At 38.0% G+C, this 13,723-nt stretch overlaps 2 protein-coding genes across 3 annotated transcripts; both read right to left on the bottom strand.

Moving 5' to 3' along the window:
- Positions 1-1,066: 1,066 nt before the first annotated feature.
- On the bottom strand, positions 1,067-6,014 carry LOC112276022 (uncharacterized). Its single transcript, XM_024506957.3, has 8 exons — positions 5,033-6,014; positions 4,353-4,554; positions 3,876-3,982; positions 3,398-3,580; positions 3,125-3,260; positions 2,833-2,930; positions 2,274-2,530; positions 1,067-2,030 (listed from the first exon to the last, which is right to left on the bottom strand). Exons 1-8 carry the CDS (start codon positions 5,561-5,563, stop codon positions 1,529-1,531), a joined length of 2,016 nt encoding a protein of 671 aa, XP_024362725.1. The 5' UTR covers positions 5,564-6,014; the 3' UTR covers positions 1,067-1,528.
- Positions 6,015-9,112: 3,098 nt separating this feature from the next.
- LOC141044830 (uncharacterized) lies at positions 9,113-11,535 on the bottom strand. 2 transcript variants are annotated; one of them, XM_073530589.2, is made up of 5 exons: positions 10,579-11,535; positions 10,371-10,426; positions 10,167-10,262; positions 9,925-9,982; positions 9,113-9,708 (listed from the first exon to the last, which is right to left on the bottom strand). In XM_073530589.2, the coding sequence occupies exons 1-5, from the start codon at positions 10,675-10,677 to the stop codon at positions 9,586-9,588; spliced, it is 432 nt and encodes a 143-aa protein (XP_073386690.1). In that variant the 5' UTR covers positions 10,678-11,535; the 3' UTR covers positions 9,113-9,585. The 2 variants fall into 2 exon arrangements, with proteins under 2 accessions (XP_073386690.1, XP_073386691.1); XM_073530590.2 differs by having other exon boundaries at positions 10,597-11,532.
- Positions 11,536-13,723: the final 2,188 nt, after the last annotated feature.

Below are 13,723 nucleotides of genomic sequence, written 5' to 3' on the forward strand. Positions count from 1 at the left end.
GAAGAGGAGTACCCAAAGGACAAATCCAATTAGAGGAAATAAAGATGAAGAGGAGAGAAAAAGAGGAAAGAGATATGGAATGTTGGAAAAGTTGGTATGGATTGTGGGTTGCTCATCCACAAGGCATTGCTAAAGCATTAATGGATTGGACTTTATTACGATAGCAAGATAGATGTATAGATAGAACAAAAGGCCATTATCCAAATGAAAAGAAGAAGAAGAAAACTAGTAAAAAGTGCCTTTGTGATTTGCTATATTAGAAGCCTATAAATAAATTAAGGCCTCAAGTACTTGTGGGTCAAAAACACTTGTCATGATGCTGCGTGCTTCAAAGCCTTCCATGCCTCATATGGAAGCACCAACTCTTACACATGTCCCTAGGTCTAGCTCAAGCATTGCCATCCCTCTTCAAAATCAATGCTTAGTTAGACCCACAAGATAAATTCCAAATTAAAAACTAAAAGAAATTGCATAAAAAAATTAACAAACAAATACAACATTCATTGGTAGAAATGTGCACTTACAAGTGTGTCTGGTTGCCTTTGGACATTGTTCAAATTACAGACTAGGCTAGGGTTGTCATGTCACATCCAATGTGAACAATCAAGAGCTCTAAGGAATTGGCAACCATGAAGTCTCTGTGTAATGTTGGTCCACACTGTTCGCTTGGGTCAGGCATGAGTTGGGTAATATTGATCCTCTGGATGGCTTCTAAAACAGCCACATATACATCAGATAGTGTACAAATATCACACTTCTGCTGGTACTTGATAACTGAGTGGCAGCTTGGGATTAGTGATACCCAAGTATCTTGTACCTATTTTGCTGTTTGAGCCATTCATGTAACACATGTGCCAAATACACAATAAAATAAAGTGTAGCATTCCACCTCATATATAGCTAACTAAATTAATGCTGCCACATACCACTAAGGTGCACATGAGAGAACAGTATATGAAATACCATGACTGATTCACTACCAGACTAATTGTTTACAGTAACATCATGAAAGCTTGAATTCAGTGCCTAGTCTAGACTCCTTGGGATAAGCAATAAAAAAAAAATGGACATTAGAAAAGTATGGGATTTATTACAGTTGAGGAGATAGGTATACATGCATCTTAAGAATCACACCAGCCACTAGAATGTTCAGGAATACAACCCAGTAATTACTTTAAACATCTCGATCTGCACAATCTATACGCATTAATATAGTCTCTAGTCTTCAGAGAGGGCTGATTCTTTAAATATATACAGCAAAAGGATTAAGATTACTTCACGTGATCTTGGGCTGCTCGCACACCTGCAAAAGTTCCATCTCCTTCATGACGGCATATTTCTAACTGCCTTCAGAAAGAACATACAGACTTCAGAAATACATTAGGGTTTAAGGCGAAGTCCTTCCAGATGGATAGCTTTTCACAACCTAGGCTTGAACATCGAGCGATGCACCCTCATAAACCTTCCCGTTGCATTCCACAGCAGCCATGAGTCAGCTGTGCATTTCAGGCACTTTTCAAGAAAACTTTCACACACCTTGATGCTCCGTGTTAGCGTCATTGCTGGCGGGCAATTCAAGTATGCTATCAGTATCAAGAGTGGCAGTAGGCAACACATCTGGAATAATGTGAGGCTTGTCAATCGTATCCTCCACCGCCGTATCCACATACGCGGGTCTGGTGTCTGGAAGGGGCCTCTTCAAAAACTCACGAAGAGACTCTAGCTCCGCCATGCCTTCTAACCTGGGTTCAAATGTTTGCATTTCAAAACCCTCCATGCTCATGGTACCATGAAAGAAGTTCCACTTCTTAGGGGTGGATGGATCCTCTGGCAGAGGAACCACATTCAATCCTTGATTAAGCTCAAACTGAGGACGTTTCACGAAATCCACTACTATAAGTGCACCATTTCCAGGTTGTAGCGATAGATCATCGCCACTACTTAACAACTGAGATGCAGTAGCATCCAAGCTATGTCCCCGAAGCATCGTAACTCTGTGGAGAGTTCGTTGCCTACAGTTATGCCTCCTCCTGCACAGAAGACTTCACATTTTATCATGTCTGAAAAACTAAATAACTCAACTGAGCATTACATGAATAAAGCCTTGGCATATAAGTAGGCTGCTCTACAAAATTCATCTATGGTTGGTCCATCAATATTCAAAAGCGCAACGTTAAAGAAGCCATGATTAAAATTAATAAGAAACACAGGCAAAAGTTTTGTCCAGCCATGTTCAAAGCTGAGGATAATTCTGTGTCAAGAATGGAACTGACCAATGGATGAAACTGGCCTTCGTAGGATTGACTTCCACCCCTCTTGGATTTCGGAAAATACTAGCATTAACACGGGTAAGATGCAACTTAGGCACTCTTTCGTCATTTGTCGCTTGTTCAGAGTTGTCGACGGAGGGGGTTGCCAGAGGGTCACATTCCTTACGATCTCTACAAACAGCAGCAGCCTTCTCCCAAAGCCTGAACTTGTATGCAAACAGTGTCTTGAATATAAACTTATTCTCTTCTGCAAAATTGCACTGCCAAACAGAGACAAATCAGGTTCACCCATACCTACAAAACCCCGACTTCAAATTCAAAAAATCCAAATATGAATTCAAGAGACCACCCATTCGCAGACTTTACCTCAATCTGCATCTTGCATGATACTTTAATAGAAATCAACTTACTGAGCAATAGTTTCAGTTTTGTTGTCATTGAGCATTCTGTAACAGTAGGAATTTAATAAGAGATCCTAGAAACTAGAACTTTCTGTCAGATGGTTCCTTGATTAATAATTGAAGGATTGCAACTACTACATTATGAAATGAGTCAAACTTACTGCTTCTCCCAAATTAGAGTCAGCTGGGCTTTCACAGACTTCAATCATGGCTTCCTTCGTCAATTTTTTTAACCTGAAAATCTCCTGTCGCAAGCAGGCTGATCAAAACAACACAAATTACATGACTTTCAAGTTTCAGACACAAAACATTAGTGCCTATAAATTATCAAGCCGACCGTTGGTTGTATTTCATGCAGAGGTTGAAACGCCATGTATGATTCATTAACTAACTAATAGTGAATTTAGAAGCATAGCAAGGAACCACTTACATAACTGTGCCATTAGAAGTTACCTTTACATGGGTTCAGCTCTCCACCAAAGGCTTTGGAGAATATGTTCCTGAGCTTAAGTGATGAAACTGGCGTGGTCTCTTCATTCGGCTCTGCCTTAAGAACAGCTTGATAAATAACGCGCGCTAAACTGCAAGCCTGTAACTCCATGCACAACCATGAGACATGAGAACTCAAAAGATAAAAGATATTATACATTATCCAGGAGGATAAATATTTGAAGCAATGACTCGTTGGGTCAATCTCTACTTGGTTTGGTTGAGCATGCAGCTCACCTTTTCCAGATTTGTGATCATTAGCAACTCACTTTTAGTCATGAGTAATCTGCTCTGAAACCTGGAAGGTACCAAATGTGAAGCAACACCTTCCGGATTGATAGCAGCTCTCACTGGATCAAGGCCTAAAACTCGGAAGGCCATGAGAATTCCACTCCTAGGATGACTGAGAAAAACATCACACTGTAAAAACAACATCAAAAGCTCAACGTCAAATATTAGCAATTTTATAGAATACGCGGATAACTTCGACAGGAAAATGGTTGACTTGTTTACTTTTATAGCCCAACCAAGCCCAGCCCGTTTTAGCCAGTGCCAAAACTGCGCCAAAACATTCTCAACCTACCGATGCATCTGGTTTTACAACAGAACACGACAGCAAACCACTACCATTGAGAGGCCGCAAAATCCACTATCCCGAATGTAAGAAAGAAAGATTAGAGCAGCTGATAGATTCGAGGATACTGGGCGTACTTACAAATTCCTGTTCACATGAAGACATTGAACTGGTGTCACATACACTTCTTATGATTCTGAGTTGCATAGAGTCCCCCATGAACTTCTTCAGGTTTCTCTTGATCACATCTACTCACATATAAGAACAAATTATGAAGAGTAGAAAGACACACTATTTCACATTGTGAGGTTCGTATTAAAGGAAGTAACAGAGATTTCAAAGGAGAAACTAAACCAAATTCAAAAATATAATACTCAATTGCGCAATTGCGCAACCGTTACAAAAACCTTACGAAAGAAATAAGAAGAAGAAGGAGGAGGTGAAAAAAGAGGAAGGAGTTAAAGTAAGACAATAAAGAATAGTCAAGAAAAATCTGCTTTAGGAAGAAATCATGTTCAAAACTTACAATATTTTAAGAACACAAAAAATTTAAAAGTAATAGAACAGTTGAAATCATCTTGAGATTTCAGGATTCAAGTGTTTAGTATGCATGGCCACCTGATTGAACGTTGGAGTTATCAGGGCCATTCGTGGTTGTAACGATCTCTTCTGAAACAGCTGCAAAAACATAAGAAAGCTTCTCCCGTAAAGAACATAACAGACTCGGTTTTGAAATCTTTTGCAGTGCGTGCACGTCCAAAGGTTCAGTCACAGATTCAATAATAGGGGCTTTTCTTCTATCTGCAGGCTCCCTCCAAGTCTGAAATTCAGAACATGCCCAAGAAATCAATGAGAGACTGGACTCAATCAAGATAAAATAAAATAAAAATCCCTATGTAATTGTATCCTGGTATAAAACACGCAACCTCTAAACTTACTTTACATAAACTTTGCAAGTGGTTTAGGTATAAGCTCGCCATTCTTTAGCTACAGAACATTCTGCAATATTCGCAACGCATCGAAACATGACCTTGGACAATGCATAGCCTTTAGAATCGCAAGACTATGTTGCTTCTTTCAACGACATCAATTGAATACTGTATCAAACATGTATCCATAAAATCGAGGGAGAATCAAACCGTCTAGAAAAGATAAGTAAGCTTGTTCTAAAATATAATGTAGTTTTAAAAGAAACGAATGTCTAAAGAATTCCTATCTACTGCATACACTTCTGAGGACCTATGTTGTGTTTGACGAATATACACACAAATGCTGCAGGTGCACATCAATTTACTTACAATCAAGTTAGGTTCGTCAGAAGAGGAAGATGAAATGCTAGAAAACCATCGGCCAGTCTTGCCGAGCAAATCCCATCCAAATGAAGAATGTAGCTTGTGGTGATGATGCTCCGTATCACTCTCAAACTGGTTCTCATGATCGTGCTCATGGTGAAGATGGTGATGACGATAGTGATCGTTATGGTGATCACGCCCATACCGAAACACTTTCGACCACCACGAGCCTAATTTGGAAGCCATTCCACATTTCTTGTGCCCATGGCTTTCTCTCCGCACTCCGAACGTTTGAAACCGGTTGAACGGATTAAAATTCGACTGCAATGACTTATCATCGACGCGCTCCTCATGAGGCATGCGGGCACCACTCGTGATCCCATTTTGCTCGGACAGCATCCGCACGGACCTAGGGGAATATCTGTGCAACGCCACATGGTCTCCGACGGACCTTTCTTCCTCAGCCGTGACGGCCACGCAGCACACCGCGGCTACTACAGCCGTAACGCACAACCAAGATACCAAAACTCTCCTCATTCCTCCAAAACCTCGTCAATTTCCTTCAAAATTACTGAATTCCTCCCAGAAATGCTAAAAGATAACACCAAATGTCTCGTCCTGAAGCATGCAGGGAACCTATTCCATCTAGCAGTTACCAATAATTGACAGCGAGGGATTCTACTTATAGAAAGACTGCAAAAGTGTCGAACTCATCAGAACTTGGGAAAAGCTCTGCAAACAATGCGCCCCGTAGTGGGGTTGGTTGTAAAGAAAGAAGACAAACAACCGGACCACCAGGTCGTCTTCCGGTGATCTGCCTGCGTCACATCACATGGGTTGTCAAGAAACTGCCCACACCTGAGCCCATTAGTTGTGAATGATGCACAATTCCCCTCACGAACGAGGCGCTTCGTCCACGACCTCAACAAACCTCCGTCGTCAAATTCGACGACGCCCTCAACGAACACTGATCGGCGACGTTTCAGAGTCTGTTGGCCCTGTTGTGGTTCTCGTGACTGTTCTCACCCATTCTCTTGTAGCATCGGGTTCTATTATTGTTCAATCATTCACCTGGAAAGCGCCTCAATACTGCCATGCCTCCACTGTTGGTCCCATTTTTTTTTTATCGCTGACATCGACGTTCGCTGGTGCGTCTGATGAAAATTCCCTGTCGAATTGTTCACACCAACCTGTCAGAGTGTAAATGTAGTCTCCTCTTCGATTGATGGCAATGAACAGCGCTCACGCAGATTTAACGAGTTTCTCAAAGGATTCTTGCACCGTTAAGCTTCAAATATTCCCGAACAATGAATTACAGTTTTGTCCGGGATGATTGCAGTAGGAGATGCTTGAACGTTTGATAACCTGAGGAGCTATTGTGTTTGTGGAGAGGAATGAAGGGCTTGTCTATTCTAAGAAATCAAGCTCTTGTTGATCGGATGGACTATGAGGACCATTACAAGAGTTGTCGCAATAAGATCCGTTGCCGTTGTTGACATTAGGCAAGAGCGTTACACAGACACAGATTCTTCATCACAATGTTACCGACTGGACTGGTACTATGAAAATTTTCGCCTATCTTGTTGATATGGGATAATATAAAATGACACGCAAGACGTCAGAAAGGTTATTGCATCGGCACTGACGTGTTCGGATTGAGGTAATGCGCATACATAAATCTTTAAAGAGAGTGAATTGTGCATTTAGTTTCAGTGGTCCAGTTTCTGAAACATTCCTTACAGGTATAGTCAACTACAGTTTAGCTGATACAACTGGAATCCAAAAAGTAATAAATAAATAAACAAAATTGAGAGCCAGACAAACATCAAGTACCAATTGTTGTTCCAAAGATGCAATCGGAACTAACGTCTGAATCTAATGTTAGTTCATAGTCTTTTCCATAGATTTTCACATTCGAAGTTGTGACTAAAGGTTCAAAGATGCAATCGGAACTAACTTCGAATGTGAAATCTATGGAAAAGACCATGTCAACCTCCTCCTCATGAAATGATAGAGCATTCGAAAACATCGGTATTGAAAGCTATGAAGATCTTTGGATTGTGAAATTCGGCCTTCTTTTTCAACGACGCCGCTGGTATCACAATTTTGTTAATGGCAGCTCTGATCTTACCTCTCAAAGATCATTTTGAACATTTAGCTGGCTGCTGCTGTATATTGATTAAGAAACCAAGACATGCACCAAACGGAGTACCGTATTGAATGGCGAAGAAGATCCATTCAGAGGTTTTACTGTCGCCGTTGCTGTAGTGTCGATAGATATTCATCTAATTTCTGCACTGTCTTACTGCGATGCGTGTTGAATGTGCGACTGTTGCAATTCGACAGTTGTAATTATGTTTCTATAATATGCGCTGCCTGAGCAGGATACTTTTTCCTATCTCGAAATTTTCGGAATGTTCCCTGGTCTTATTAAGCTCTCAAATCGGTAATTCACCAATCTTTGAAATGATACTTTGTCGATCGAAATCCAATTTTGCTTGCAGCTTTAAAAATCGAAACTGCCAGTTTAAGGTTACACACCGCTTCTCCATCTTCCTGAATGCGCCGCTTAGTAGCAGCTTACAGAGCAGATTATTCGAACCAGCTTTTCGCAAGAATGACTAAAAAGCCTCAAGTTCAGTAATATTCTCGAAACGTTTGAACAGAATATAAGTCGCTTCGTGGTATTATGTTAGCAGGAAGAAAACGACTGGATCACGAGATATGCCGCTCCAAAAGCTTTCCTATCTTTGTAGCACTGTATTATCTGAAAATGCTAGCTGATATTTTCTCCTTCACTGAGAACACAGGCTCCATGAACAACTTGAGGTCGAGAAGACACTTGATATGAACGCGAAGAAACGGTTCAGCCTTGGCAGTGATGATTTCTCACATAGATCACAAATGCACCGTCAATCTCACTTCCTCAATAGCAAGAAAGTGACCCCTACTACTCCCACGTTCGTCTTTGGCTGATGCTGTGGTGATCTACTTACTAGAATCCTGATTCTTTCAGCGAACAGTCTTACTCATCAGTTTCAGGATTCTGGCTGGTGAATCTAGGTGCAAACTTGCATTTCCTTTGTTAATTTCTCTCTTTGTGACACTTATTGCCTAGTCATAGAACCAACAGGATTTGCTGATGTTTATGACTTACGTCAAGGGCAATGAGATACTGTATTTTTGTAGGAAGTGTCTTCCTCAATACAGCTTTATGTTATCGAACTGTTGGTTGAAGGTCTCTGATCTGTTTTAGGTCGTTTTATAATGTCATACATATATACCAGATCGCAATGTCGACAAAGACCTGGAGAGAAATCAAAACCATAACCCGCTGCATCTAGAACTCTTCAACAAGGACAATTGACCTCCTCTTCCAGTTTAAGAGTCTAACATGAACTGCCACTAAAACCATTGAAATGAAGTTAGCTCTGCAACTAAATTGCTTGTCACCCAAGCCCTCTCTACAAGCCAAAACACAGGCTTTAACAGGATTCACAAGCCGAGCTGAGAGGCATCCTACGCTGCCTGTAGAACATCGCCAATCTCTGTTGTCCATGCTACTCGGTGCTATCATCCCTGCTCAAATTCTAGAAACTGAAATCAATATATTAACGATGCCCTCTTATTGAGCTTGTTGATTCAATTGTTCGATTCGAAATGTGGCAGCAGAAATCAATTAAGCATGAGCTGGATTAACCTCCATGCAAAGCTGGAGTAGCACTACCAGCAGGTATGTAAGCAAACATACGAACTCATACATGTATTCCCAGTTTTATTCTCAACACCCGCCTTTGTCGGTGAGGAAATATTTGAAGCGATAGGGATCGCAGCAGAAGCAATAATCACTGCCGAACATTTCATATTTGCTCTCACTCACTAGATCCGATTGTTCAGTACTAGTTCAGTATTGCTCAGTATTCAGATGACTAAATGCCCTCTTTCGACATCAATTCATAGAACTGGCAATATGAATGTAGCTCTTATTGTGCGCACCATTTCTATGTAACATGTACATTCCCTATAATTTCACACAATTTTAAGAGATTAACCTAAGTTGAAACTGAACCAATGAACATGTTAGAATTTGTGGTTTGAAATCTTGGAAGTATTTTAAGCAATTTGAGAATTACTAACCATAGAACTCACAACGAATGAAGGATTGCTGGCATAACGTTTAAGGCTGATCATAGTGCTATAAACTAACGTTGGCATTCTTAAGGGCTTATGTAATTTGAAATAGAGCTCATATTTATTAACAATCTCCAATCCTCTCAAAATCAATTAACACTCTGTTCAGGTACCAGTTTATCAATTGTTTTTCCTGCTGTTTAGTGCTCTATCTCCTGCGAAAATGTTGACTTGCAGGTTTTTTTAGCCTCATATCAGGTGTGAGGCAGGAGATTCCAGTAGTTGTCCAAATACATGGTCGTCGATGGAGACCTTTTGAACTCGTTTCCTTTCATTAGGCCACGGTAACCCTGATGCTTGGGATCTTCTCAGCGCCGTATAAGAACAACAGGTTCAAACGATAGCGATTGCGAAAGGGATTTGTCAAACTATGGTTCCTTTTTTTTCTCCTTACCCCTCTTGTTCTTCTCCCACTCTGCTATAAGCTCTCCCACATACTTGTCGTTGGCGGCATCGATAATAGCTCTTACCTCTTCTCTCTCTTCTTTTACCTGATGAAATGAATCGTCTTTTAGAAGCCTACGAAGCAGATATTGCAAAGCAAAAAAAATTCACGTGTCCCCGTCAATCCATTCACTATTTTTTGAGAGCTCATAATATCTTCTGCCGACATTTTAAGCTGAATGAGGACAGCTTATTGGGTCCTCCAATCTTTTTGATATAAAATACAGATGAACAAGAACGATATGAAAAGGAACAGGAAGAACCTCGTTGAATTCCTTGAGGTCCCGCCAGATGTGATCACCGTCCGACAAGCGTTTGTACCTGAATGAAGTTTCACAAATTTGAGGATAAAATGGACGATGATTCTAAGCCCTCAAACCACATAAAAACTCCACAGCTTCTTGGTTCCAAAAGACATAACATAGGACCGGAGATATCAGCAACTTCATATACCTAATGAATGGTTGTGAAAAAATCCACATAGTGAAACGTCTGAGCAAATTACCCGGTTAAGTTTTTCACAAGAGGTGAAATAAACATGTTTGGATATCGAACCCACATCGTCCCTGAACCGGGCTTCCCTTGTTCTTTTGTCTCGTATCTGCCCGGAGCAATTCCTCGTGTTATTTTTCAGTCAACTTTCTCAGAGGCATTGGAGGTTTAGAGGATCCGACTGCTCTGAAGTAAAGTGAAGGAAATGAGAACCTACTTGACACCGAGAATGGTCCCAACGAGGCCTAATGGAGTCTTGATGAGATCTCTTGCCTGCACATGTTAATTCCATCTTCAGTGTAAACAGATGTCATATCCCACAAGAGTGCAATTTCATTGAAACTGTTCGTTTCGAAACCTCATGTTCCTGTCTCTTGCCAACGATGAGGCGAGTACTACTTCGAAGAGAGGTTTTTAGATGAGACCAATGCAGAGCTCCATGCCTTGAGATTCTCGAATGGAGCAGAATCTCGCTCTTCATTCCAGTAAGGCGGTAGCTTGTTCTTCTTCCCTTTCTTCGCCATCTGCCTTAAACTCAACCCTAGACTCCTTTCATGCCATCATCAAATACCTGTCTACTTCTTTTTTTCTGTCTCAACTGCTCCTCACATTCTAATCAACAATTTCTTTCTTCAACACCACTTCCATCAACTCATACCTTCAGAATTCTGGAAGTAATCATAGTGGGGATATTATTCAAGAGGCGTCAGGTGAGAATTTCAAAGTCAATTCGTCGATGCATGGAGAACATTCAAATATGGTTGGCCAACTCAGATAACGAATTTAGCTTAAAAGTTCCATCAGGCAATGAGGCTTGGATGTCACGCAAACACTTCAGTCACGATCGGGAACGAGAATAGATGCAACCTTGTGGAACAAATTACACGATCCATCCAGTGGCTGAAATCCCCCCTCTTCGCTACAGGGTTTTCCAATGATCCCCTGATGAGAACGAGTTAACTGACAATAGAGAATTTGTGACAGATAACTCACACCTGGCAACGATACTTGGCCGCAGTAAGGACGCTGATATGAGCAGTCTTCGCGACTGGCACATGACAAGTTATGACAAATTCCAGGTGATCCCGGAGTTCAGAATGGGGAAAAGCCCTCAGGAATAACCGCGGAAGTGGGCCCCATCGCAGCTTGAATTAAAGCTTCATAACTACGATGAGCCAGGGCCTAGAACAAATCTATGAAACAAGCAACGCCGAAGCAACAGCATTCATCACAAGGGATTGAAATCCGTCTATCGACTCCTCCACGCCGTGCAAGAGTTTCTCTACGTTATGTTCAACTAAATTCCAAAAGTGGCCGAGCTTTGCTGAACCTTTGCAAAAATTAGGATTTAGCATGGAATGCCTGAATTCCCACGATTTTATTCCACTTTGCAATATCTACTCGAAATTGATATGTTAGATATTTCGTGACCCGCTCTGACTTCCCATGACAAACTGTTCCATTCGTCTCCTCCGTTCCCTTTGTTCCCCTGCGCTCCCTATAAATCTGTTCACTCTCATGTATTGGATTGCTGCAAATTTTTCTGACTTTGTTCTCTCAAAAGCGGAAAAATAAAAGATGTGTCATAATTATGCAAGGTAATGTTATAATAAATGTTTCCATGAACAAACTCTAAGCTCTTTAGCCAATTTTAAGGGTTAAATTAGGAGAATGCAAAATAGACCAAGGCTCTTAATAAATTGATCCATCTATCATGAAAAGAAAAAAATAACCTCTCGATTCATTTCTCCACTAGTGGATCTGAAACCACTAAAAATCAACCACATTCATCATGATTACCATATTCTTCATCATGGGTAGATTGATTTAGTAATAAATTGGATCTATTTAAAATTCCCCATGAAATTATATTAATTGATTTATATTTCAAATTTTTAAAATGTCACATGCATTGCTTTCAATCAATGTTATGCATTGGTATATTCTATCCTAAAGACAATCAAACAGCTCATTTGCCAAATGTGGATGTCCTTCAAATATTCTATGTATAATTATATAATGTCATTTTTATTGAAAGTATAATAGAAATAATTATATTTATTTAATTTATATATATATATATATATAGTATAACTAATACATATTTATTAGGTATATTTAATTAGTATCCATAAATGATATACAATCATTTTAATACATACTTATAAAAAATATACAATCTAAAATGCATATTTTAAAATAATTATATATAATAAAAAAATAAAACATGTGTTTTCTAATTTTTAGTATATTTTTTGGAATTTAATTTAAATAAATATAATATAATATTAAATAAATAAACATATTTTTATCAAATTTATATACTTAAATTTAAAATATATTTATTTTTATATAAATTTTTTAACATAGTATTTTTAGCATATATATACATATATATATATATATATATATATATATAAGGCAAATGAATCCAAATATTAATATGTATTTTATGTGGAGATGTTCATGATAAAATATTGGTTTTTAAACTTAGTAATAATTTAAAATAATAAACAACACTATTTTCTTTCTTCAAGTATCAAAATTATATTAAAATATAAATCTATAATAAATATAGGAAGTTGTTAAAGCCACACCTCAATTTTGTTAAAGCTACATTCGTCTTTCCACCTCATGATCTATTTTATATATGTCCTTTGTCTCCAACCTTGTTCTCAACCTTCTTCCTTCTTTTCCATCCCCACCTTGTCCATCTCCACTTTGTAAGACCCTAGTGTATCCAACCCTTCTCGACCCCACCTTTGTCCTAAAAATTTGAAATTGAAAAATTTAATTAATTATTTTTTTCTTTAATACTTGAATAAAATATCTCTTAGGCATTATTTTATCAAAATTATTCAAAAATAATATTTTTATTTTGTTTTTAAAAATAATCAAAAAAATCCTTTAATACTTTTTTGTTTGCAAAAAAATACGTTAAATAATTACTATAGAACTATATGTTTATCAATTTATTTGAGTTAGCGATTTATTGCATCTACAATCTCAATTAGTATTCTATGAATTTTAAATGAAATATTTTTATTACATATTTTCTATCATCTCATAGAAAAGTAATTGTTGTTTTTTAAAAATAATTAATATACTTATTTATAAAAATATAATTCTATATACACATGATATAAAAAAGAAATAACAAAAAAAACCATCAAATTTTAGAGGATATTTTTAATAAACTTTTTAATCTTGTTTATCAATATAAAATATTTAAAAGATTGATAAAGATTTTTTTTAATGGATATATAAAATATTTAGTTGAAAATAAAATAAATTTAGTTTAATTTAATATTGGTTTAGAATAACTATATCTATTATGAAATATCAAATTTTTCACTTCTTATATTTTATCTTAAATTTTAAGATATATATTAAATTGTTTGTATGTATGTGTGTACACATACATTAACCTAATAAGATAACAACTTGATATGCACTATTATGATATAAAATATATTTTTTAAAAATTTTGATATGAATAGAAACTTAATTAATAATAATTATATTTTTATAAATATAATCACAACAAATATTATTTTATGGAAATTCAAT

The sequence above is a fragment of the Physcomitrium patens genome, chromosome 23 (genome assembly GCF_059467195.1).
Source record: "Physcomitrium patens ecotype Gransden chromosome 23, ASM5946719v1, whole genome shotgun sequence".
NCBI classification, from domain to species: domain Eukaryota; kingdom Viridiplantae; phylum Streptophyta; class Bryopsida; order Funariales; family Funariaceae; genus Physcomitrium; species Physcomitrium patens.

Bases quoted from the DNA above. Each gene is read 5' to 3' on its own strand.
- LOC112276022 (XM_024506957.3), bottom strand. From the start codon at position 5,563: ATGAGGAGAGTTTTGGTATCTTGGTTGTGCGTTACGGCTGTAGTAGCC. The intron at 4,555-5,032 runs GTAAGTAAATTG...TCTGAATTTCAG, and splicing joins CTGACGAACCTAACTTGATT to ACTTGGAGGGAGCCTGCAGA. The intron at 2,931-3,124 runs GTAACTTCTAAT...TGTTTTGATCAG, and splicing joins AGAGCTGAACCCATGTAAAG to CCTGCTTGCGACAGGAGATT.
- LOC141044830 (XM_073530589.2), bottom strand. From the start codon at position 10,677: ATGGCGAAGAAAGGGAAGAAGAACAAGCTACCGCCTTACTGGAATGAA. The intron at 10,263-10,370 runs GTAGGTTCTCAT...TGCTCCGGGCAG, and splicing joins GGGACCATTCTCGGTGTCAA to ATACGAGACAAAAGAACAAG. The intron at 9,983-10,166 runs GTAATTTGCTCA...AACTTCATTCAG, and splicing joins CTTGTGAAAAACTTAACCGG to GTACAAACGCTTGTCGGACG.